This window comes from Alexandromys fortis, unplaced genomic scaffold (assembly GCF_014885135.2).
Source record: "Alexandromys fortis isolate MF-2015 unplaced genomic scaffold, M_Fortis_MF-2015_v1.1 scaffold_165, whole genome shotgun sequence".
Lineage (NCBI taxonomy): Eukaryota > Metazoa > Chordata > Mammalia > Rodentia > Cricetidae > Alexandromys > Alexandromys fortis.
Genome location: NW_026068038.1, coordinates 3,063,417 through 3,086,575, shown reverse-complemented (window position 1 = coordinate 3,086,575; position 23,159 = coordinate 3,063,417). Strand labels below are relative to the sequence as shown.

The 23,159-nt window shown below is 51.8% G+C and overlaps 1 protein-coding gene and 2 long non-coding RNA genes across 9 annotated transcripts in view; 1 reads left to right on the top strand and 2 right to left on the bottom strand.

The window, feature by feature from the left end:
- Positions 1-14,472, bottom strand: part of Acsf3 (acyl-CoA synthetase family member 3) — a 34,544-nt gene extending 20,072 nt beyond the window's left edge. Inside the window, exons 1-6 of one of the 7 annotated variants that reach the window (XM_050165207.1) lie at positions 14,381-14,472; positions 8,256-8,945; positions 7,094-7,249; positions 5,780-5,934; positions 3,903-4,048; positions 2,282-2,391 (exon numbers count right to left, since the gene is read on the bottom strand). In XM_050165207.1, the coding sequence (XP_050021164.1) occupies positions 2,282-2,391; positions 3,903-4,048; positions 5,780-5,934; positions 7,094-7,249; positions 8,256-8,921 (1,233 nt within the window). In that variant the 5' untranslated portion in view covers positions 8,922-8,945; positions 14,381-14,472. Of the gene's footprint in view, positions 1-2,281; positions 2,392-3,902; positions 4,049-5,779; positions 5,935-7,093; positions 7,250-8,255; positions 8,946-10,768; positions 10,894-14,342 lie in introns of those variants that run through there. The other 6 variants (XM_050165206.1, XM_050165209.1, XM_050165208.1 and 3 more) reach the window with 6 other exon arrangements.
- Positions 14,473-17,315: 2,843 nt separating this feature from the next.
- LOC126515540 (uncharacterized) lies at positions 17,316-22,956 on the top strand. The gene is made up of 4 exons (XR_007595867.1): positions 17,316-17,495; positions 17,992-18,147; positions 21,467-21,575; positions 22,821-22,956. It is a non-coding gene; the product is annotated as an uncharacterized lncRNA (long non-coding RNA).
- Positions 22,412-23,159, bottom strand: part of LOC126515541 (uncharacterized) — a 4,380-nt gene continuing 3,632 nt past the window's right edge. Inside the window, exon 3 of the long non-coding RNA XR_007595868.1 lies at positions 22,412-22,533. This is a non-coding gene — a long non-coding RNA (uncharacterized lncRNA). The remainder of the gene's footprint in view (positions 22,534-23,159) is intronic.

The following is a 23,159-nucleotide window of genomic DNA, read 5'->3' as shown; positions in this document are numbered from 1 at the left end:
ATGGCCCTGGAAGAACCCATACTATCTAGGCCTAGGTGTGGAGGTGAGATCTCAACACAGGCATCCTCCTGTCTCCACTTGCACATTTCTTTCGCTGGGTGCTTTTGATTTGCTAACCACAGGCGGGTGGCTTTGCTTCTTGCTTCAGGCACAAGAGCCTGGTGGCCAAACTGCCGGACTTACTAGTTCTCAAGTCTTGAGAGCTATCTTTTCATGGCAGCCAAAAGCAAACCTGACCCAGACTGGATCTGGAATGAGGGAGAGGCCATGCATGACATCATACCTAGGTTAGAGTTGTCAGTGGTACCCCGAGTCAGTTCTGAAGCACTGGAGTGCAGCTGGGTGATGAAGGCCCCTCTGTCCACCCGGGGTAAGATACCGAGCCCGTGCCCTTTGCTATGATGCTGCTGGAGGGAGGAGGGAGGAGTAGGCTATCCTGGCCCAGGCAGCACCCGCTTTGCCTGCTGTCTGGTGGAATCTCAGACTCTCAGCCCAGGGACAGGCCTCTGGCTCGTGATCTCTCGGGAGTGAGGGTTCAAGCTAGCTCTGGGGCTGAGCAGGACAGACTACAGAGCAGCTGCTGGAGCCTTAGCCCCACACTAGCCTCACTCTGGCATGCACCCCTCTAACTGCTGAGTCTGACTGAGCCACCCACATCCCTGGAGCCCAAGCTGGCTGCCGAGCCTCTCGTTTTCAAGTGTGTGTCTCAGGAAAGCTCTCTGCAGATGGGATCAGCTGAACAAATGTGGTCAGGGGAGCAGCAGTTTGCTGTGCAGGTGCTAAGCAGCTATATCTCAACCTCAGACAGCCGTCCTGCCCCCACCCACCCTGTCCTACACAATGACTCTGCCATCTTCTGAGGGGCAGGTGTCCCCCAGACCCTCCGTTTAAGGACACCTGAGCGAGAAGAGCTCCTGTCAAGCCGTCAGCCTTCCGTCCACCCTCCCTGCCAGAATCCATCCGTGCACAGAGGCCTGGGACTATCTGAGTGGAGGGTGGGGTGCACAAGGCACAGGCCCAAGCTCCAGGGAAGTTAGGGGACTACAGACATTTCAATATGCAGAGTGGCAGAGGCAGGGCCGGGTAAGGGGGATCTTGGGCCAGCTTGGGGAGGCCTGTGGGCAGGGGAGACGAAAGAGCCAGTCAAGTTGAGGAAGAGGGGGATCTTCGGAGAAGGTTGACCACAGAAACAAGTCCAGAGAGAGGCACCAAGGAGTTTCAGGGCAGGCAAGAGACCACGGACCCCCACCCACCAGGGAAGGGGTGAGAAGCATTCCCGGGACAACAGAACATTTCATGACATCACTGGCTTTTCGCAGACTTAAGCTCAGAGCCACATGTCCCTCTTGCCGGCTCTCAGGAGCACCAGCAACCATTTCCCCTTGGAGAAGGCTAAGGGCAGTAAGGCAGGCCCACAAAGACCTTGATGGCTCCCTCTGTAGTGGGGAACTCCAGGGAGTGCTGGGAGGCCGCCAGGCAAGACTTCAGCACAGGGAAGGAACTGACTCAAGGGGACACAAGCCTCCCGGCCCTTTCACCCTCCCCAGGGTAACAGCATCAGCACATCACACCAGCCAGGCTCCGGGAGGCTCCTTCCAGTCAAAATTCCATTTTCTATGCATCCTGAACTTCTCTACGACTGAGGTTCTTTGCACTCACCAATACTTAGGTCTTCTTTTTTAAAAAAGATTTATTCTTATTTTACGTGCATTGGCATATATGTCTGTGTAAGGGTGTTGTATCCCCTGGAACTGGAGTTACAGACAGGTGTGAGCTGCCATGTGGATGCTGGGAATTGAACCGAGGTCCTCTGGAAGAAGAGCCAGTGCTCTTAACCACTGAGCTATCTCTGAAGCCCATCTCCCCCCACCCCCCTTCTTAGCTCTCAAAATCCTCAATGAAAGAAGACAGCATTCTCCTCTTGTGCACACTTCAGAGTCACGTATGAAGCTGAGAGCCACCTTCCTGCGGTTGAAGCACTACCTGAGCACTCAGGGCTCCGGATGGCACCAGCACGCGATAGCTCAACATTTCCACAGGCCCAGTCTGTGAGGGTTACTGCTGTGCTGGCCCAAGCTTCTCCTTAGTAAACTATATGACCCCTCCAATGTCTCCCAGGGGAGGAGCTGGAATCAGCAATTGGGAGCTCCCTCATGCTGGACTGGAGGGTGCTGGAAGACCCTCACTGCCGGCCCAGAGACCTTAGCGTATAACCCCAGGCACATCCTTCAGCTTCTCTACTGCCCCGGGCTGCCCCCCAGCGCAGTGGAGATGACCTCACCTTTGTCGCCCTCTCATTTCCCTCTGCATGGATGATGTAGGGAGAATCCTTCTGCGGGTTTTCTGAGACAATGCGTACTTCCACTCCTGGCATTGGGGTCCCCACAGAACCTGTAAAAAATGGGAAGGTGGGGATTAGATAGCTGCACTCTTGGGTCTGGGACACTGGGATCACTGTCAGGAGTGGATTCCGTGCTCTGTGCCTACAAGGAGAGATGTGGGTAGCGTGCACACCGTGCATGTGAGCAGCCAGCCAAGGGCCTGCTCACACCTCACTGGCACACAACCACACACTCACTGCTGGTCACATGGCCTTGCAACACTAGTCCTGCCTGGCCAAGGAGAGCGGGCCAGCCAGCCGGTGTGTGCAGGAACTGACTGTGTGCTCCAGAAAGGGCTGAGGGGGAAGGAGGTAGGGTTCATAGTTAGGCATCTATGGTTTGTTTGCTCTGTATACTGGGCTGCCCCATTGGTTGGAATTATACTTCCTCCTGCAAGGTGAGACAGAACCCAGCTGGCAGGACGTGTCCAGAAGTCCCCACACTTGGGGACTGTTATGTGATGGTCATTGCAGGCACAAGGCAGGCTAGTTGAATGGCCAGGGTGCTGACAGTGGCACCCAGGGTTTGATCCTCACTAATTCCCACTGTCCATGAAGCCCAACCCTCCCACAAGAGGGCCTGCCGTCTGGGTACCCACAGGAGGGCCTGCCATCTGGGTACCCACCTGAGGGCCTGACGTCTGAGTACCCTGCCGACTGTTCTCCCAGCAGCAGTCAGGCCATTTTACTTCAGATGCCACCAGTGCCTCTGACTCTTGCCTAGCATAGCCATGCCTACTTCAGCCCTGGGCCCCTGCCATTTCCTGCCTGGCCAGAGACCTCTGCCCACTTCCCAATGCTCCCTCAAACACAGGTTCAGCATCCCCCTGATCCACAGAAGAAGGCACAGGAACAGGATGCCTTTGAGGTCAGTGCTGGAGTCACCTGGCTTCAGGACTCACGAGGGTGGAAATAACGAACATGGAAAACACTGATAGCACCGGTCACATGGCAGCAATTAAAAACCATAAGCCCATGCCCAAGTATGTACTGTGTGACACAGGCTCACGGAGAAAACCTGGACATGGTGTTCACAACACCACCATAGCTCAGGCCAGAAGGAAGGCAGATGTTTTAGGATGACTGCTAGGTTCCCAGGAGGGGCAGCTCTGTTTGGGGCACTGAGAAGGGAAGGAGCTGCACTGAAAAGCAAAGCCCCAGGACGGGAATTCAGGACTGTAGCTCCTGCCTGAGGGTAGAGAAGGTATTGGCAGGCCAGGGACTGTGCCCTAAGGTTGGGCTCTTTCCAGGGCACTTGCCATCCACTCAAGCTTCGGGTTGTGATCTTCCCCAAATGATCTAACAGGGCTGGAACGAAGCACCCCGCTATTCTCCCGCCACCAGCTCGTGGTAGAAAAGGGACAAGGGGAGAGGGAGGCTGTCACCTTGAGAAGGTACTTCTGGCCCTGTAATCTGATGCAGAGGGCAGTGTTCTGTGTCCCTCTTATCTAAGTGCAAGTGGACGAGGAGCCGCATGTAGGGCCCGGGAAATGGAAGGGGAACCGCTGTGGGGCAGCGGTACCTGGCAGGCGAGCCTCCGTCAGGGGGTTGGATAAGGCCATGCCAATCTCCGTCATGCCATAGCGCTCCAGTAGTGTGTGGCCCGTGGCGCTCTTCCACTTCTCCAGCAGGGGGACAGGCAGGGCAGCCGAGCCTGACACCATGAGCCTAGGCAGGACAGACAGAAGGACGGGCAACTGGAGGCGGTGATGGCAGTGATCGAGGGAGAGTGCTCAAGCGTCCCTACAGTGCTTTTCTGCCACAATCCCATGGAAGGTGCTTTGGGTGTCATCTAAAGTGAGGTGGGAACCAGCCCCGTTCTCCTCTAGAGATGTATGGCCAACAAGAGACCAGCTGTCTGCTGAGGGTTCTATATTTCAAAGACGGCAACTGTGCCCATGGTTCTGTGGGTTTGGTGGGATCTACTGATCTTTCCCTAGCACAGGCTCCTGAGCACTGGTTACCCCAGAGTGCTTCAGAGTCAGGCCTGAGTAGGGGCCCAGAGAGGCAGCAGCTCCATTTGAAACAGGGCCCTCATTTCCTCAAAGCGTCTTTTTGGAAAGGGAGCACAGAATGGCAGACAGCAAAAATGTAATGCTATTGCATTTGTCTCAGATAATCCGGAAGTCTCTCAGGGACATAAGGCACTGCTTCCTGAGCCCGGATGTGTGGCACACAGAGCTGGCTGCTGGGCAGCCACACAGGTCATGCCTGGAGTTTTAAATCAAAGCTGTCCCTGCAACTCTGTCATCCAGCTTCAGCCCCTTCCCAAGTGCCACGTCCCTATTCCTCTGGCAGAAGAGGTGAAGCACCCTATCCACCCCTGCTGGGAACATGGATCAGGTCTGTGTGTGATGATCAAGTAAGCCACACTATGTAGTAGGCTTTCTTTTGGGCCACCAACCAGCTACCAAATCATGCCATGGACTCTCAGCCTTATCTTAGGCTTGTCCTACCAGCTCTTATAACTTAAACCAACCTGTTTCTCTTCATCTACATTTTGACTCAGGGTTTTTACCTTCCTTTCCTTACATGTGTCCTACTTTCACTGCTTGCTCTATCTCTGGCTGGCCCTGAGTGTCCTGTCCTACCTCCTCCCTTCCTCCCCCCTCCCTTCTTCTCTCCTAGATTCCTCCTCCTACTTATCCTCTCTGTCTGCCAGCCCTGCCTATCCCTCTACTGCCTAGCTATTGGCCATTCAGCTTTTTATTAGACCAATCAGATGCCTTAGGCAGGCAAGGTAAAACAACAATTCATCTTTACATAATTAAACAAATGCAGAATAACAAAAGCAACACACCTTTACATAATTAAACAAATACAGCATAAACAAATGTAACACACCTTTACATAAAGCAATATTCCATAAAACATTATGATCACTTGTAGTTAGCAAATCACTTTTCAACATAAAGTTGGGAAAGAAAATTATATCCATAGGCTCACAGGAGAGAGAAGGCAAAGTTCATACCACTGAACAGGTAACAGGCTTCACTCAGCTCATGGCCATGAGAAGTTCCTGTCTAGAAGTCAGGGGAGGAGACTGGAGGGGAGTCTCAGAGCCAAGCCAGAGTGGACCAGGGAGGAGGCTGCAGACACGTGGGCGTAGATGACTGGGGAGCAGCAGAGACACGTGGGAGTAGATGACTGGGGGGGTAGACAGACACGTGGGCGTAGATGACTGGGGGGGTGGACAGACACGTGGGCATAGATGACTGGAGGGTAGACAGACACGTGGGCGTAGATGACTGGGGGGTAGACAGACACGTGGGCGTAGATGACGAGGGGGGGGGGACCCAGCAGAGGACAGAACACAGACACACACTACCAGATGCACAGAGCCATCAGATACTAAGCGTGAGGCTGCCTGCTGACTGCCAATGGGCCCCATCCACTCACCTAATCTTTTCTTTACAAACTGCACGCACGAAATCCTGGACGTGGGGCTGTGTGAAGTGCTTGTCGTAGTAGTCCAGCAGTTTGCTGTAGATCGTGGGCACTGCCATAAATACATTAATCCGTGGAGTTTCTGTGCTCAAGAACTTTTCCCAAACCTAGAGGGAGACAGGACACAGCACTCAGCAGAGGACAGCACAGCTGCCAGCCGCACGCTGCCTCCTGCCTCCACTGCAGGTCTCCTAATGACGGATGCTGTGGCCTCATGGGGCAGCCTTTGGACTCTGGGCAGTGCTCAACACAGGCAGGAGGTGGGTTGTTGTCCTATCCAGAAAGCTTCATTTGAACTTTGCATTTTACCCCATAATAAATTTCTAGTAATATTTTGTATAAAAGCACTTAAATTTCTCACCAGTTACATTTTTATTTCAATACGATCAGTATGAGGCAGGCAGGACAAGACTGAACAGTACCACGTTGTCATCACAGGCAAGGGCAGAGTCTGGCTCATAAATTAAAAATTCCAGATTGTCAAAAAGGCAATTCCTTACAGAACCCTCCAGTTCCTAACAATCTTCACCTTGCAGTGACTGAGCAGAGGTTCGTGTCTTACCTTGACAGGCAAAGGTCCCAAGAGTCAAACAGATGGAAAGAACAAAGGTGCAAGACCTGCTCCTTCCAGTTCCAAGTGGGAGTGACAGTGTGAGCTCAGCCTGCTCTGACGCAGCAGTGTCCTTGAGCTGCTGCTCTGGAGACACTGCCCTGGGCAGTGATGCCACACAGCTCAGTGACGCTGGCCCCACTGTCATCTCCCCTGCACAGGACCAACATCGACTGCTGCAGGAGGAGGGACGCCAGGGACTCCTGTGGGTCCCCCAGCAGGGGGTCCTCTGTGGGAACTGGAGAAGATGTGGCAGAGGACAGGCTGCTCCTCATGTCCTGCTCCCTGACTGGAGAGGGGATCAAGCTGTGGGTCTAGCCACAGGGAAATGATCCTGATTTACATGCACATTAGAGGATGCGAAAGAGAGATGACGGCTCAAGGTGGCTGCACTGAATGGGGAGATGCAGCCACAAACCAAGCAGGTGCCTCTAGAAGCCATTAAAAAAAAGGAAGATGGAGAGACCTCCATGGAACCTTCAGACGGAACCTTGCTTTTGGCTCTACCAGACTCATTCTAGACAGAAACTGCCCTCCAGTACACTAGGTACCTAGGAGAATAAATATACGCTGCCTTAACCCTCCAGCCTGCAGACACTGATCACAGCGCACACAGAAATTCACTGGGTTGCCAACAACCCTGGGTCTTGCCTTACCTGCTGAGCACTGAACTCCGGCAGCATCATACAGGTGGCTCCTACCCAGAGTGGACAGAGCAGCTTGTTGACCACACCGTGGACATGGTGCAGCGGGAGGACATGAAGGATCACGTCATTCTTTGTCCACGCCCACGCGTTGACCAGCCCAGTCACCTGTGGGGAAACAGCACTGCCTAAGAAGAGGGATTGAGGGCGTGTGGGCTTGACTGGCAGACAAGTGGTCCAGAGGATCCTGAGAAAGTGAAGGGAGAATAAAGATGTTCTTTGCTCCTGAAGAAGGGAAGTAACTGGGTTCTCCCACTTATTGGGAAAAGGGGAGCAGAAACACGTAAACTGGGGACTGCAGAGACCTTAGAAAGCCCAGGAACAGGCTCTGCAAACACTGTGGGAGGCAGGGGCGGGATTTTGGCACTGCTGCCCACAGCATGGTCCCCGCAAAGGACAGACTGCAGCAGAGTTCAAGTCTGAACCCGCAGGCTAGCGTAGCTGCCTACCTGTGCTGAGCCGTCTGTGGTCCCTGCACCACGGTCACCCGCTCAGCTGTGACAGGAGACACAAGGCAGATTCCCAGGCACATTCTCAGATCTCACTGAGAAGTCACTGGGCAAGGCTCCTTCGTGTGCCCTGGACCATCAGTGTGAGGATACTGGCTCCATCACAGCCCATGTCTTTACTAGGGAAAGAGATGGCCTCTAAGCCGAGTGTCTCCTCTAGGAAGGATGCTGCACAGGCCTTATCACACCTTTGCCTGGTAGCTGCAACCACATGCCATGCATCAAGGAACCTGGGGGCTCACTTGCTGCCTTCCTTTGTGTGTCGGCTTTCATGTTACTTTACTGTTCCTATTGTACAGGAGACTTCCCTGCACATACACATGGTGTTTAGAATGTGAGCTGAGTAAGTCAGACACAGAGTGAGGGACTGGTGAGTTTTGCCAAGGTGGTTCTGGGAGTGGCTGAATACAAAGGTAACACACAAGGCAGGAGTCGACACAGAAGCTGCTCTTACAAAGCCCAACCTAATCACAGCCGGACTATGCGACTATACAGTCTTGTCGTTCAGCGAAGCACGGCAGGACCCTACTCAATGATGACGTAAGTGAGGCTGGGAGAGGGAGAGAGGAGGAAACAGAGGCCTCTGGAGCACACCCAACACTCACCACAGCTGCTAAGTTACGGTGGGTGCTCAGTGCACCCTTGGGCCTCCCCGTGGTCCCACTGGTGTAGAAGATCATAGCACCCCGGTCACGCCATTCCCTTTCTTGAACCGGCTGCTCTAGGGGCTGCTCCACTGCTCCACGGTAGATGGCAGGCGTGAGAGGCAGAAGAGGGACTCCCAGCCTCTGGGCCACTGGACTTAGGCGCTCCAAGTACTCCTGGCCCACCACGACCACAGAGCTCCGGGAGTCCTGGATGAAATACTCCAGCTGGGCCGCAGGGTGCTTCCAGTAGAGTGGGACAGCAATGCCGCCACTCATCCAGGAGGCCCACTGAGCTACAACATAGGAGACGTCATTGGAGCACAGGAAGGAAACCCTCTCCTCCTGGAGGTCCCCAACCTTACAACCCCGAAGCCTGCAGATCTCCTGGGCCAGGCAAAGGCTGCGGTCATAAAGCTCCCTGTAGGTGTGACGGCCATGTTTGTCGATAAGGGCAATCCTGTCCCCAAAGGCCAGGGCTCGGATGAACACGGGGGCAATCCCATCTGTGCGGGCTGCTGGAGCTGTATGCAGGAGGCTATGTCCGCTGTGTCTTCTGGGAACCAGCCGACTGGAGGCCAAGGACCAGATGAGACGCCTGAAGGGCAGTGTCGAGTGGGGTGGCATCGCACCAACACACCAATGGCCGGGCTGGGAGGATGAGAGTGCAATGTGTGAGTGTGTGCCTGGCTCACCAAGTCTTGCTCCCAGCGAGGTTTAAAATATACTCTCCAAACACCCCAAAAGACTGCAGACACTCTGTTTTGTTTCGTTTGTTTTTTGAGACAGGGTTTCTCTGTGTAACAGTCCTGACCATCCTGAACTCATTTGTAGACCAGGCTGGCCTTGAGCTTACTGAGATCCACCTGCCTCTGCCTTTGCCTCCCAAGTGCTGGGGCTGGGATTAAACATGTGCGCGCCACCAACGCCTTGTGCTGCAGACACTCTTAACAGACAGAGAGGCTAACACTTTCAAACATCTTTAGAAAGTGTCTAGTATAAAGCTTTTTAATCAGCTTCTTTAAAGATTTCAAAAACATGCAAAATTCCCAAACAATTTTAAGTTAGGAAACCCAAATATACATGCACTTAAGGTATTTCCTGAATAATAGATTTTGGAATTCTGAGCCTGGAAAATCACTAGTCAGTAGAAGCAGGCATCACAGGGACTCAAAAGTCGTCCTTGCGGAATACTTAACTATGCAAAGGTGTGTTACGTTTGCTTATGTTGAGAAATATCACTTTAACTGTGTAAAGGTGTGTTACGTTTGTTTCTGCTGCACTTGTTTAGTTATGTGTTGCTGTTTCACCTTGTCTGCCTAAGGCACTTGACTGATCTTTTAAAAAGCTGAACGAGCTGGGCTGTGGCAGCGCACACCTTTAATCCCAGCACTCGGGAGGCAGAGGCAGGCAGATCTTTGTGAGTTTGAGGTCAACCAGGTCTACAAGAGCTAGTTCCAGGACAGGCTCCAAAACAACACAGAGAAACTCTGTCTCAAAAAACCAACCCCCCCCAAAAAAGGTGAACAGCCAATAACTAGGCAGGAGAGGGATAGGCGTGGCTGGCAGGCAGCGAGAATAAGTAGTAGGAGAAATCTAGCCTGGAGAGAGAAGAAAATAACAGAGAAAGAGCAGAGAAAGAGAGGGACATGCACATGGCCAGAAACCAGGCAGCTGGACACAAGAAGCAGGAATGAAAAGAAAAGAGGCGGGGAGCAGAGAGGGAGGGAGGGAGAAAGGAAAGGTAAAACTCCCGAGGCAAAATGCAGAAGAAGAGAAACGTAAAGAAGGCTAAGATAAGGCCAAGTATTCATCTAATAAGTCTCCAGTCCCGATTTGAGAGCTGGTTGGCGGCCCAAAAGAAAAAGCCTGGCACACATCCTTGCCACTCCCAGGACACATCTGAGACACAGCCTGCTCAGGGAGGACACAGAGCTGCTTCTCTCCGGCAATCCCAAAGGATAGCCGTTCAGGAACTGCGACCCAGAAGGGCGTCAGGCAGGCAAGGTCACCAGGCAGGAAGCACCAGTTTGTTTCTTTTTCTCCTCCTAACAGCTGAAAGATAACTCTTCAATCTGTCTTCTCAAACACAACTCCTAAATTATAGCTGGAACAAGCGGAGGAAGAGTGCTCAGGGAGAGGGAAGAGATGTCACTGCTTAGTCCTACCGGGATGCTCCACTGGGTATCAGCTCTGTGGACCCTGAAGTCCACTCCAGAACAACAGAGGGGCCATCACCCTCCATACTGGCTCTGCATAAGGCATCTAGTGGGTCCAGAGGCCACCCAATATTCTGGATCTGCTTCCCAGTGTTAGCTAGCAACATAAATTCCTCTGGTTATAACCCTCACGTCATACGTCGCCACTGCCCAGGCCTCTCACAGTGAGAAGACAGCCCCCACCCCCAGTCCATCTGGCCTCCAGCAGTTAGAACACACCACTCTCCACTAAGGACCCCCAGCTGCCACACCTACCTCGCAATCACTTTGGCTTTCACTAGAGCAGTCTTGCCAACCCCTGCTGTGAGACAAGAGGCCACACCTGCTTTGGAGGGGACTCTGAGCTAGAGGGAGTGGCTCCATGCAGAGGTTCTGCTCAGCTGAAGGCCGCACCTGCTTTGGTGGACTCTGAGCTAGAGGGAGTGGCTCCTTGCAGAGGTTCTGCTCAGCTAAAGGCCACACCTGCTTTGGAGGGGACTCTGAGCTAGAGGGAGTGGCTCCGTGCAGAGGTTCTGCTCAGCTGAAGGTACTGCTAACCTGTTGTTACAGAGGCACTAAATACTGGGGTGTTAGACATTACTCAGTGCTAGAGGTCAATAAAGACACCGGCTGAGGGGACCTCTGCCCCATCCCAGGCCGTGTGTCTAACCTTCCCCCACAGACACAAAGGCTGGCATTCTTTGGGGTGAAAGCTGGGAGCCCTGAACTATCCTAGGACAAAGGCAAAATGACCATCTCTTGCCTCACCTCCCTTCATTCCATCCACACCTCACAGAATTACCACATGCGAAATTCCCTCATGAGGTCTGTCTCCACTAGCAAGCTCCCTGACACATCTCTGACAACTTTTCTCTTCCATTAACTTGCCAGGGGCAAGCCAACATAACATTACCTGCTGCCAGTACTAAAAGCAGCTTTGCCTTTTTGTTTGTTTATTTAGACAAAGTTTCACTATGTATCCCTGGCTGTCCTGGAACTCTCTCAATAGACCAGGCTGGCCTCAGACTCAGAGACCTGCCTGCCTCTGTCTCAGCCTCCAGAGTGCTGGGATTAAAGGGATTAGGGTGTGTTGTCACCAAGTCAGGACAGCTCTGTTCTCTTAAGTACAGCCTATTTGTGATACTTTAATAGTTATCTAGCCAAGCTAATTCTACATCAATAAATCTTCCTAGAACTAAATTTCGTTCAGTGCTCAAGATCTTTGGGTTTGACTAAGTTTCCCTGCCCCCTTGCTGGGGTTGGCTGGCTTCTCCTCGAGCCAGGCACTCTGGTCAAGACAGTAGCAAAGCTCCACCTCACTCCTCTGTGCAGAAGTTTAACTCATGGCTGTTTGCAGGCTCTATGCACAATGTCCGTTCCCTAACACACTGACTCCTGGAGACCACACGAGGTCTACATACGGCAGTGAAGTACCACAGCTGCGCTTGGCGCTGCTCCACAGGGGCTCAGAGGTCCTGGTCTGTCACACCCTGGGTTTCTACTTCTACAAAGAAACTGACAAATTCAAGGAAACAGCAGGGCTAGGCAAGAGAAGCCAAGAACGCATCAGCCATGTGGCCTTCCAGACGCCAGGGAGCGTAAAGTAAATTACAGCGCTTTCATTCTTACTCCAACACATTCTCCTCCGTTTGCTTTATAGTCAGAGATGCCAAAAACCAAGAGAAACTCAAAGAGAAGACCTGCTGTGTGGGATTTCAGAATTACAGACTTGTGGCCAGGTTCCTGGGGGTTAGAGTATGAGAAGACTCAGGATGCTGGGGATGAATGGGAAGGACAAGACAGTTGGGATTCATCTACTGTCTCTGCACAAGGGAACAGAAAACAGAGAAATTCAAACAGAAGACCTGCTGTGTGAGAGACACCAGGAGCATCCAACAAGTGCTTCACCACAGCTTCCAAAATGGCACAACTCTCCTGAAGTGCCAGGAGAGCTGAGCCCTCGGGAAGTAGTTCCTACCCATCACCCAGATGTGGGAACGCGTCAGCATCAGGAAGCTAGGTTCCTGATGAAGAATTGCCCCAAGAGACTATGGCACACGGGAACAATATACAAGGCCCTGGGAGAGCAGTCCTGATATACTCTAGTCCTAGGGAGGCCATGAGTTTGAGTCATAAGAGAGAAGCCTTCTCAGCACACACAGCTGAAACCCTTTTTACCCCACGTTGCATTAACACTATGACCTTAGGGATGCAAAAAGATGCTCGCACATGTAGTGACTGGTTAAGCTGAAACCAACCAATGGTCCTCAGAAAAAGTCTAAGGTCATCACGCACAGACACTCAAATATGCATGCTCAGTAGGGTGCTGGTCTCCACTAATCTCTGTTTACCCTACTTTTGACACCACCATACACTGCGAGGTGGTAGGACTGGGTCAACACAGCTAACTGGACATAAGCAACACAGTGGCATGGCCACAAGATTCAGAGCAGGCAGAGTTGGTGATGCAGCTGCAGGACCTCTGCCTGGACTCTACTTACAGCACAGCTGAAGAAAACAGCACTGCCCTCTGGGACAGAGTCCTGAGCCCTGAAGGTTGGTGGCATTCCTACCATGTACAGACACTGAGCATCAGAAGGGGTCAAGTCGGACTCCTCATGGAACAGACTTAGTTACAGTTCCCATGGAGATGCCCACACCAGGTAGAACGGTGACCACCATGAGGATAGTGACCCCAGTGTGGTAAGTCAGGGAGGAGGGCAGAGTTAAGGGCAACCCGAATCCTGTCTGGACAGCTGTGCACAGGCTGGGATGGCACTGTTGAGCCACCTTCAACTCTTGTACGTTTTACCATGTCCTCTGAGGCAGTGCCTCACTCTCCCATACATGGAAATGGGACCAGTCCGGCCTCCAAAGCTGCTCTGGTCTTCAGGCGTGAGCCTGGCCCAAGCGCTTATACATCTGTCAGTGCTGAGCTAACTACTAGCTCATTCGGTTAGAGCCAGTTCTTCAGAATAAAACAAAGTCTGTCTATTGGGAGCATTTGACATTGCATGGGCCTCTGACCCCTTCAGGTCCAGGGATACCAGAGAATGCACGTGATACCTGTGGGTCAGGAACTGTCAAAACTAAATTTTAAAGTAGCGTCCACAAATAATAAAAAAAAATGTTAAAACCATATCCACTCTACATAATAAACTACCATTTTAAAAAGACATCTAGGAGCTGGGAGTGTATTAGGAACTGCTTGCCTTGTTCCCCAGCACCACCTAAAATGGTCATAGTGGAGGCAGGAGGTTCAGAAGTTCAAGGTTACTCGGCTAAATAGTAAGTTCAAGGCCAGCTTGGACACTTGAGATCGTGTGCCTACATTTAGAAAATGAAGCCATCTATCTCAAGTCCAAGAACAACAGGGAGCCCTGTTTCACAACAATCACGGTGGCCTTGGGGGAAACACTTAGGAATTCACGTTTTCACAGTTACTCCCTCGAGGGAAAGCACAGGTTCACCCGCGCTCCCGCAGCAACAGCTGGAGCCTCCCATAAGTCTTAGTGGTGGCCACAAACAAGTTCCCTGCCAGGACGAAAATCAAAACAACTTCTTTTAGTGAAATTCCCGGTCCCGCTCCAAGTCCAGCAGCCTTTCCTCGCAGGCACACTTGCCCTGCCCACGCCGCCACAGTCTGCTTTCGGAACCCATCGGCCTTTCGGAGCCAGGCCTGAACTTGCATCCCAAGCGGTGCTCCACGCAAACAAACCAGAGAGACGCTCCGCTAGGACTTCAGCTCTGGGAGATGGGCATGAGTTTAACATTCAGCAGAAGTTTCTCGCGCGCGACGACAGACAGCTGCCCAACAGCTCCCACTAACCCCTGAAAAGCTCCAGCTCACCTCGACACCCTCTTTCTTGTTCCCCGCAACGCGCTCACCTGCGGTCAGATGGGGGTCACTGGGGGTGGGGCACTGGCCTGGAAAGTCCGAGGGGTGGATCAGGCCGGAAAGAGTCCTACACCTAAAAATGTCCGCAGGCGAAATGTGTCCGTCTATCTAATCTGTCCCTGTGTGCACAGCCTGGGTAATGGGTTCCGGATTCGAACGTTCCGGTTTATTCACAGACCAAGACTGGTCTTAAGTCCTGTGCAGGATTGCCAAAGAGTGGCTTTTAGGTGCTTGACTGCTGTTTCCAGACCTCTGGATCCTTTGTCCTGATAGAAAAAGTTCTATGTTGCTTGCATTGGGTCAGCTTTAACTTTTTTTTTTTTTTTTTTTTAAGAGAGGGTCTCATGTAACCCAAACTGGCTTTGGATTTACTAAGTATCCAGGATGACCTACCTCTACCCTTTGAGTGCTGATTAATGATAGGCTGCCTCACCACACCTGGCTTTTGCAGCGCTGAGGATAAAGCCCGGGAATTCACACATGCACCCCAACAACTCTGAGCTGTATTTTTTTGCCTCAGCCCTCAATTTTCATTTTAACATGGTCGCCGTGGCAGGAGGCACTATAGAGCTGTGGGCAGAATGTAAATGGGTTCCCTTGGTCCCTGAAGAGGGGCCCCTTGGCTTGCAGCTGAGAGTCTGTGTGTTAAAGGTGATTTTTAAACCCATGTGACACATTGTGTGAGAATCCCTTCTCACAGGAACTCAGGAACTGTAGCAGGGTCTTTTCTTCTCTATAGCAAAGGCTGCCATCAAACTCCTGGTAATTCCACTGCCTCAGCCTCCTGAGTATTGGGATCACAGGTCTGTGCCACCAGAGCCAGCTTTCGGGTATAGTAAAGGAAACATTGAAAGCTAAACACTAAGTCCATTCGTCAGTGGCAGCAAGGCTAGAGACACAGTTCCACCACCTGCAGTAGCCGGAGCAGCTTCCCAGACCTCTACATCAGTAAAGTGGAGATTCTTGACTCTGGACTTCAGGATGTCAGTGTGAAGCGAAGTTGGAGTTATTGAGACATGATTTTAGCATAGTTTTAAGCATAGACCTTGAGACAGACTACCTTGTGGGGGAACTGGTTTAGGATAAGGATGGTATAGACCCCGGTATGGATGTGGGCTTCAGAGGGGAACACTCAGTGTCTTTACAATAGGCATATACACAATTCAGGTGGCTTCTGAAGTTACATTGTTTCTAATGAACACTGTTTCCTTTTCTTTCCCTCTTTGGTAAATGAGATCACAGAGAGGAAGGGACAGAGCATCAGCATCAACCACAGTGTCTAACATTGGAATTTACACCCTAGGCCCCAGGACTTCTGTGTTTAAATGTCTACTTCCAAAGCATAGACATAGACATGACCTGGAGATGCAACTCAGCTTCTGCAACCCCTGGGCCTTGGCGACTGTCAAGAATATGGATTTGGGGTAGGAGTGGCCCAATTGTTAGCATAACACCCTGGATCTGATCCCCAGCACTGTATAAACCAGACATGGTGGTGCATGCCTATAATCCCAGCATATGGGATGTGGAAGCAAAAGGATTAGAAATTCAAGGTTATAAAGAGAGTTTGAAGCCAGCTTGATCTACATAAGATTGTCTCAAAAGTGAAACAAAAGAGATAGAAGGGATGGAGAGATGGCTCAACAGTTAAGGGCATGTATTCCTCTCCAAAAAGATCTAGGTTTGATTCCAAGCATTTATACCAGGCAGTTCACAGCTGCCTATAACTTTAGCTCCAGAGAGATCCTGTTTTTGTGGATGCATGCATGCACACTTATACTTAAACAAAAATAATAAGAGACCCATTGTTTGTTTGAATGGGACAGTGGCACTGGCAAGGATGGTGGTGGTTTGGGAGTCTCCATGGTCACTCTCCATGCCACCCTGACCATAGCACAAGCTGTCAGGAATGACCAGACATTTGAGGTTAGCCAGATGGCCGCTAACATGAGTGATGTAAGCTAACATGCTCAAAAAAAAAAAAAAAAAAAAAAAAAGATGCAGAGAGCAGGGATGGTCACGTGAGGACAACTCCAAAGCAACCCCTATTACTGTCATCAGAGCTGAGGCTCAAAGGTCCCACAAGACCAAGATTCTCCAACAGAGAGCTTCCCGAAGGCCTGAGGGCTAGGAAGAGCAGGGGCCGAGCATGATCCTCCTCCGAGGGTTGGAAACAAGGGACTATCTGGACCAAAGGCTGAGGTGGAAAGCAGAGGGCGAAGAGATTAGATGGGGCTGCTGCAGAGTCCAGCAGACAGGATTTGAGGTTTTGGGAAGGGAAAATGGAAGAGACAGAACAGAGGTCTCATGAGAGAAATTCAAAAGAACCAGCAGAGACAAGGCCTGGCACAGGGGAGCGAGTGGTCACTTCAACCTAGTAAATGAAAGAGTTGGGAATGTCACAGGTGCCCGCCCCCAAGGGAGGCAGTAAGCACAAGGGACCCGAGCTCTAACTGCTGCTGGAAGTGTGAAGTCCCATCGCTCCTGGCATCTCCATCCCTGGCTCCCCGCGGTGGTTCGGGGCAGGAAGCTATCAACAGATGCGGGGTAAACGGAAGGAGCCAGACAGCAGCACCTGCAGCCTTGGGCAGAAAGCCAATTCCCACCTGTGAAGAGGTGGCTGAGCCATCCCACGTGACAGTTTCAGCTCAACTCAAGATGCAGCCTTTTTTCACCTTGGTTTCAGGTGGCCAAGATGACTCTGTACATTCTTCAGCAGAGGTCAGATACCAGCCCTCAGCCATGTCCCCATAGCACTGCCTCAGACTCCAGACACCTGCTGTCCCCCCCGCATACATTCACCTGCCCTTCCCAGGAAAGAACGTCTCATAGGGGGAGCATCTTGAAGGGGACTCAGCCCCGCCCCCTTAGCTCCCGCCCCTTTAGTCCCCGCCCCCTTAGTCCTTTGCACCTCCGGCTTAATGAGCGAAAGCTGCTGGGGGCGCCTGGGTCACACCTTCTCACTAGACTGTAGCACAACACAGATCTGACTGGCAGGAGTTTGCTCATGAGGGGAACTTCCGCAAGCTGTGAACACATTACCTTCCGCAGGCGGCTCTGGGAGCTGCGGTTGCCTGTTCCGGGGAAGACTGCACTGATGTCCTGGTAAGTCCCAGCCTGGGAGCACTGAGGACACCTGGCACCTGGTGATTAAGAGAAGAGGCCATGACAGTGTCTGACCTGTCGCTGGCTCTCTGTACCCAGGCTGGTCCAGCCTACCTGGAACGGGGCTGAGCTGACTCTATAGCTAGACACAAACGGTGGTTATGTGCACTTCCAGGAAGGCAATGGAAGGCACCGCAGCCTTCTTTTTGTTCCCTTGATTGATCATGTGCCTAGGGAATCCAGCTTCCATGAAGTGAAGACTCAGGGACAGCTGGTAGAGGGTCTTCCTGGCATAAAAACAGAGGCTTCTGCACACTACCCCATAAAGAGCCTGCTGGTCAGCAAATCCCACCCTACCTGTGGGGCCTGAAAGCCACCTACAACCAGGGAGGCCTGGCCACTGTTATCCCGGATTCCTGGTGTGCATAAACGTGTAGGATAACAGTTATTGTTTTCACCCATGAAGGTTTCTGAGACACGGTCTCATATGTTCCAGGCTTCCCTCCAACTCATTATGTAGCTGAAGAGAAGGACAACCTCAAACTCCTGCTCCTTCTGTCTCTATTGTTCAAGATCTGGGATAACTTTCATGTGCTTCCGTACCCAGCTTATGGGCTGCTGGGGATTGAACCCCAGGCTTCATGCGTGCTAGGTAAGAGCTTTACCAACTGAGCCATATCCCTAACACTGTAAGCCGTGAAGTTCTGAGGCAATGTGAACACAGCAAGGGAGGAGTAATGCAAGACTTCCATCAATGGGTGTTGTGTGTGTTGGTGTGTGTTGGCAGATGAACTTCTTGGACCCTCCTATCCTCATCTATAGGGAAGGGCATTTCCAGTAGGTGTTATAACAGCCAAATAAAGAATCCCATGTAGGATATAGTCCCAGAAGAGCAAACCCTGAACACAGGTACCATTCTGTTACAAATCATCTCTGTAAGATTCTATCACAGAGCAGTAAGGGCTCAGACGATCTGGTTCAAGAAAGGCTGTATGTGAAAAGTGATGGTTAGCCTAGCCTGTTTGGATGCTCACCTTCCTGGACCTGGATGGAGTGGGGGAGGACCTTGGACTTCCCACAGGGTAGGGAATCCGGACTGCTCTTCAGACTCGAGAGGGAGGGGGAATGGAGTGGGGGGAGGGGGAGAGGAGTGGGAGGAGGGAAGAGGTAGAACATTTTTCAACAAAAAAGAAAGAAAGAAAGAAAAAAGAAAAGTGATGGTTGGATTGGTTCCCAAAAGGCCAGCAGTCTAGGGACACTGGGAGCCAGGAGGAAGATCATACCTGGCAAAGGGATGCCAGGACAAGGTCAGAAGCCAAGTGGTGGGGAAGCCAAGGTGCTCAGCGGAGGGTGTCTAGAAGGTACACAGGAGGGGAGGCTGTGGGTTTGTGGGGGTCGGGGAAGAGTTCTAGAATTAAAGAGGCTAGTAACTGATTGGAGGGAATCAGGTCTGTTGGAGAGCTCAGAGTCACTGTGGCACTATAGACAGGGCTTTGACACTATGACTCATTACACACCCACACCACACACATACACACACACCACATGTTGAGCATGGTGGTGGACATTTGTATTCCTAATACTTGAGAGACTGAAGCAGGAGGATCATGAGTTTGGGGCCAGATCATGGGCTACATAAATCCTGTCTCCAAAAAAAGGTCTTAACAAGGAAGACTTAATGCACACAACCTAAAAATACGGTGGCTTAGCTATACGACATGGCAGTGTTACCTATTCTCTCTCAGGGGTGTGGCTCATCGCCATCCCTCAGCATCTTGAGGGAGCATCTTGCTTCGAGTGGCTGGTCTAGGAAGAAATCGTTATCTGTAACCTCCAGTCTCTACCAAATTGTTCACACCATCGGGAAGCTGAGGATTTTGGTGTCGGGTTTTGGTGTGCGGTTCCTAAAACACTTGTCAGTGTGCTGAGCAATGGGAGCTCGGATAGATGTCTATATTTTGGGTGTGTCTATGGTCCCTGACTCAGAGACACCTCTTTACCAAATCACAGAAATCAGAGATTAGAATTCCTCTTCCTCGAGCAGGTCATGGAAGCTCAAGTCCCCAAGAAGCATCCAGCTAGACAAACCTTGCTGACTATCTCCGTCTGGTCACAGAGATTAGCCCCCCCCTCTGCCCAGGTGCACCTCCACACATGTCTAAGCTTCTGCCATGCTCAGACTATGATGTCTGTATAAAGGCCCAAAAGAGGAGAGGAGCGCCTGTGGGCAACTGAACACCCTGAGGGTCGGCATACCCAAACTGTAGGGTCTGGAGCTCCTGCACGGGGGACACTGCCAGCCTCTCCCATATCCCTCTTGTATAGCTGGCCTTCTTATCCTGACTCCCCTTGAAATAAACCAGTAGACATTCCCTGCAGTTCTGTGAGCTGCTTCAGCAGACTGAACTAACTAATCAGAACCTGGGCTTTAAAGCCAGCCAGTGGGAAGTACACAGCACGACGTGCTGCTTGCTCTGAACATTCCCATTTTTTAGCTCCTTTGTCTGTATCCATGCCTAGCCCACAAGGCCCTCTGTCCATGCCTGTAACTCATCTTCATGGGCCTTCCGTCCAAGTCCATATTTTATCTAAATGGCCCACTGTCCATATAAAGACCTCACTCACCCAGCCTCTGTCCATGTCTACAATTCCTCCACACATCCACTCTGTCCACATTATCTATGCTTCCTCTACACAGCCCAGTTGCCTGGGCTTGGAGAAGGTTCCGGGCATATTCCAGGAACCCACTGAGGGCCTGACTCTATGTTTACTCCGGTACATACAGCACATCGGCCTCCTCTGAGGTGTGAGCAACAAAGCAGACCCACAGGGCCATGTGGTAGGCAGGGGCTGTGTGGGACTGACTTGGGTTGGAGACCCTGGCATGGGCATGCTGAGACCCCAGTCCAGCCAGAATGCCTTCCCCATGAAGCTGAGAACGCCAGGCCTTACAGGGCAAAAATATCCAAGTGCCACATTTGTGGGTTCCCGCAGCTGACACCAGCTTGGCGTGGGTGCTCCTGGGGACCGGCTCCTTACACATGGTGCAGCAGCGCAGCTGCCAGCTTCGCGAGGCAGCTGTGAGAGGCGCCCCGCCTGCCCCTTGAGGTGCCAGTTGGGAGGCAGCCGACTCTCCTCCGCAGACTACCTGTGGCTGGGATGTATTTCCTGGCGACTGCAAATTTGCTTTGTTTCCAAGTCCTCCATCCGCTTCCCACCTGTCATCTCTCCCGCCACGCTCCTCCTCGCCCTCCCCCGCCTTCAATCAGCAGCCCCAGCCCCCAGCAATCTCATCGTCACCAGTGCCAGGCGGCAGGAACCACCTACACCATCTGAGCAGTAGCATCTTCCTGCCACGTGTGCCAGGCTGGGGCAGATGTAGAGCTGCCAGTGCCATGGGCCAAGGTCCAGGGCTCCCAGAGCTCCAGTGTTGACCTCCAGAGAGAGAGAAGTATTTGTTTGAGGGCCCCTGAAACAGAGAATCCAGAACGAGGGCCAGGCTTTGTGCTGCCCTTGAGACATGGAAGAGAGCCTCATGATACAGCAAGACTCATGAGCAGAGGGAAACGGTGTGAATGGGGAGATCTGCAGAGGCTATGGCCTGAACAGGGGCTCTAAGCAGACCGCGTGTGGGAACTATGTGAACCCCTCAACCTGCAGAAGAAGCTGGAACACGGCTAGGAATTTCCCAGATGCGCTCCTATCTGAAATTGCTCTTGGGCATCTGGGTCACTCCCGACTCTGCAGAGGGCCCCAGGTATGTGGCCTAACCACGGAGAGCACCTGGCCCAACCTGGGTTTCGAGTGCTGGGGTAAGGTGATGGGAATTCTTCCATTTTCCGTAGCACAGTTGTGTGGGAGGGGAGGAAGGACTGAGGTTAAGATGAACAGAAAAGGATTGAGGAGGGAGACAGGACCCGGTGAAGGGGGCGAGGCCTTTGAAACCTTCTCTTCCCTTCTCTTCTGGGTAGACTCTCCGTGGAGTCAAAGAGTCAGGAGTCAGGAGGGACTGGCACCCCTGGAGGAGACTGGCTCCCGAGAGTCGCCTGGCAGGCCCAGGTCCCTGAGGCTGATGCCCAGGTAAGGATTGATTTCACCTTTTCCAATAAATTCCCTCCATGTTGTCAAATTTATTTATGTTCACTGAAGGAAAGCTTTTTTTCCAGTTGTTTAGTTGTTTAGTTTAGTTGGTAGAGTGCTTCTATAGTATGGCAAAGCCCTGTGATCCTCCTCAATCACTACCTAGAAAAGGCAAGATGAAATAGTCTGTAATCTCAGCACTTGAGAGGTAGAGACAGGAAGATCAGACAGATGAAAAAGGTCATTCTCTGCTACACAGAAAGTTCCAAGGCAGCCTGAGCTCAATGAGACTCCATTTATATAAAATTACATGGATTCCCCAAAGCAGATGTAGCATGTTAATGTTTTGATACCTGTCTATGGTATTTTCTACAACCATACCCCCTTTTACAATTAGTTGTGTGTGTATGTGTGTGTGTGCACGCACGCGTGTTGAGGTGTGTGGAAGTCAGAGAACAGCCGAGGGGATCAGTTCCTTCCACACACAGTATGGGTCCCAGGAGTTGAACTCAGATCCTCAGGAGTGGCAGCAAGAGCCTTTCCCTACTGAGCTATCTCACTGGTCCACAAATATCTTTTGAAAACACAAATTGGTTCATACATCTCTACCGTCACTTGTACTATTTCAGAAAGTCTTCTGAGGCCTCTAGTCCCTCTGAAGCTGTGATTTATTTGCTATTCTTTTTTTTCCCGAGACAGGGTTTCTCTGTAGCTTTGGAGCCTGTCCTGGAACTAGCTCTTGTAGACCAGGCTGGCCTCGAACTCACAGAGATCCTCCTGCCTCTGCCTCCTGAGTGCTGGGACTAAAGGCGTGCGCCACCACCGCCCAGCACTCATTTGCTATTCTTAACATTTTTGAGGCACTGTGTGTGAAGTCCAGGGAGAACTCATCTCAGCTTGTCATGGCAGCAGGTCACCAGGGTCCTCTGTCCCCTGGGGATAGACAGGTGCCTGCTTCCTGTAACATAAATCATGGGTATTCAGTTTCCTTGCCAACAGATCCCAGTGTTCAGCCTTATTCATTTCCCCGGGATGAATAAATTCCTAACCGAGGAATAAGATCAAAGCATTAAAAAATACTAATTTTTAAAAATGTCTTGTCAAGTTGTCCTCAACACCAAGGTCAAGGTTCATCCTCACTGCTGAAGCAGATGTGGCCCAACCCACATTCTCTCCTCCCTGGCATGGATGCCAGCTACTCATCTACAGGTGTGCTCATCAGCCAGGCAATTTTCTACATTCTAGATGAGAAGATAAAGCCACACAGAGCAGAAGGCACAGCACCTGGCGGAAACACCGTTTGCACAGCCTATGGCAGCGCTATGTCCAGAGGGAAGGGAATTTGCTGGCAGAAGGCAGTGGACACAGTGGACTGCTGAAGCTCCCTCCCTCCCTCCCTCCCTCCCTCCCTCCCTCCCTCCCTTCCTCCCTCCCTCCCTTCCTCTCTTCCTTCCTCCCTCCCTTCCTCCCTCCCTCCCTTCCTCTCTTCCTTCCTCCCTCCCTTCCTCCCTTCTGTCCTTTCTTCCTCTCTCCCTTCCTTCCTTCTTTCCTTCTTCCCTCCCGTCCTTCTTCCCTCCCTCCCTC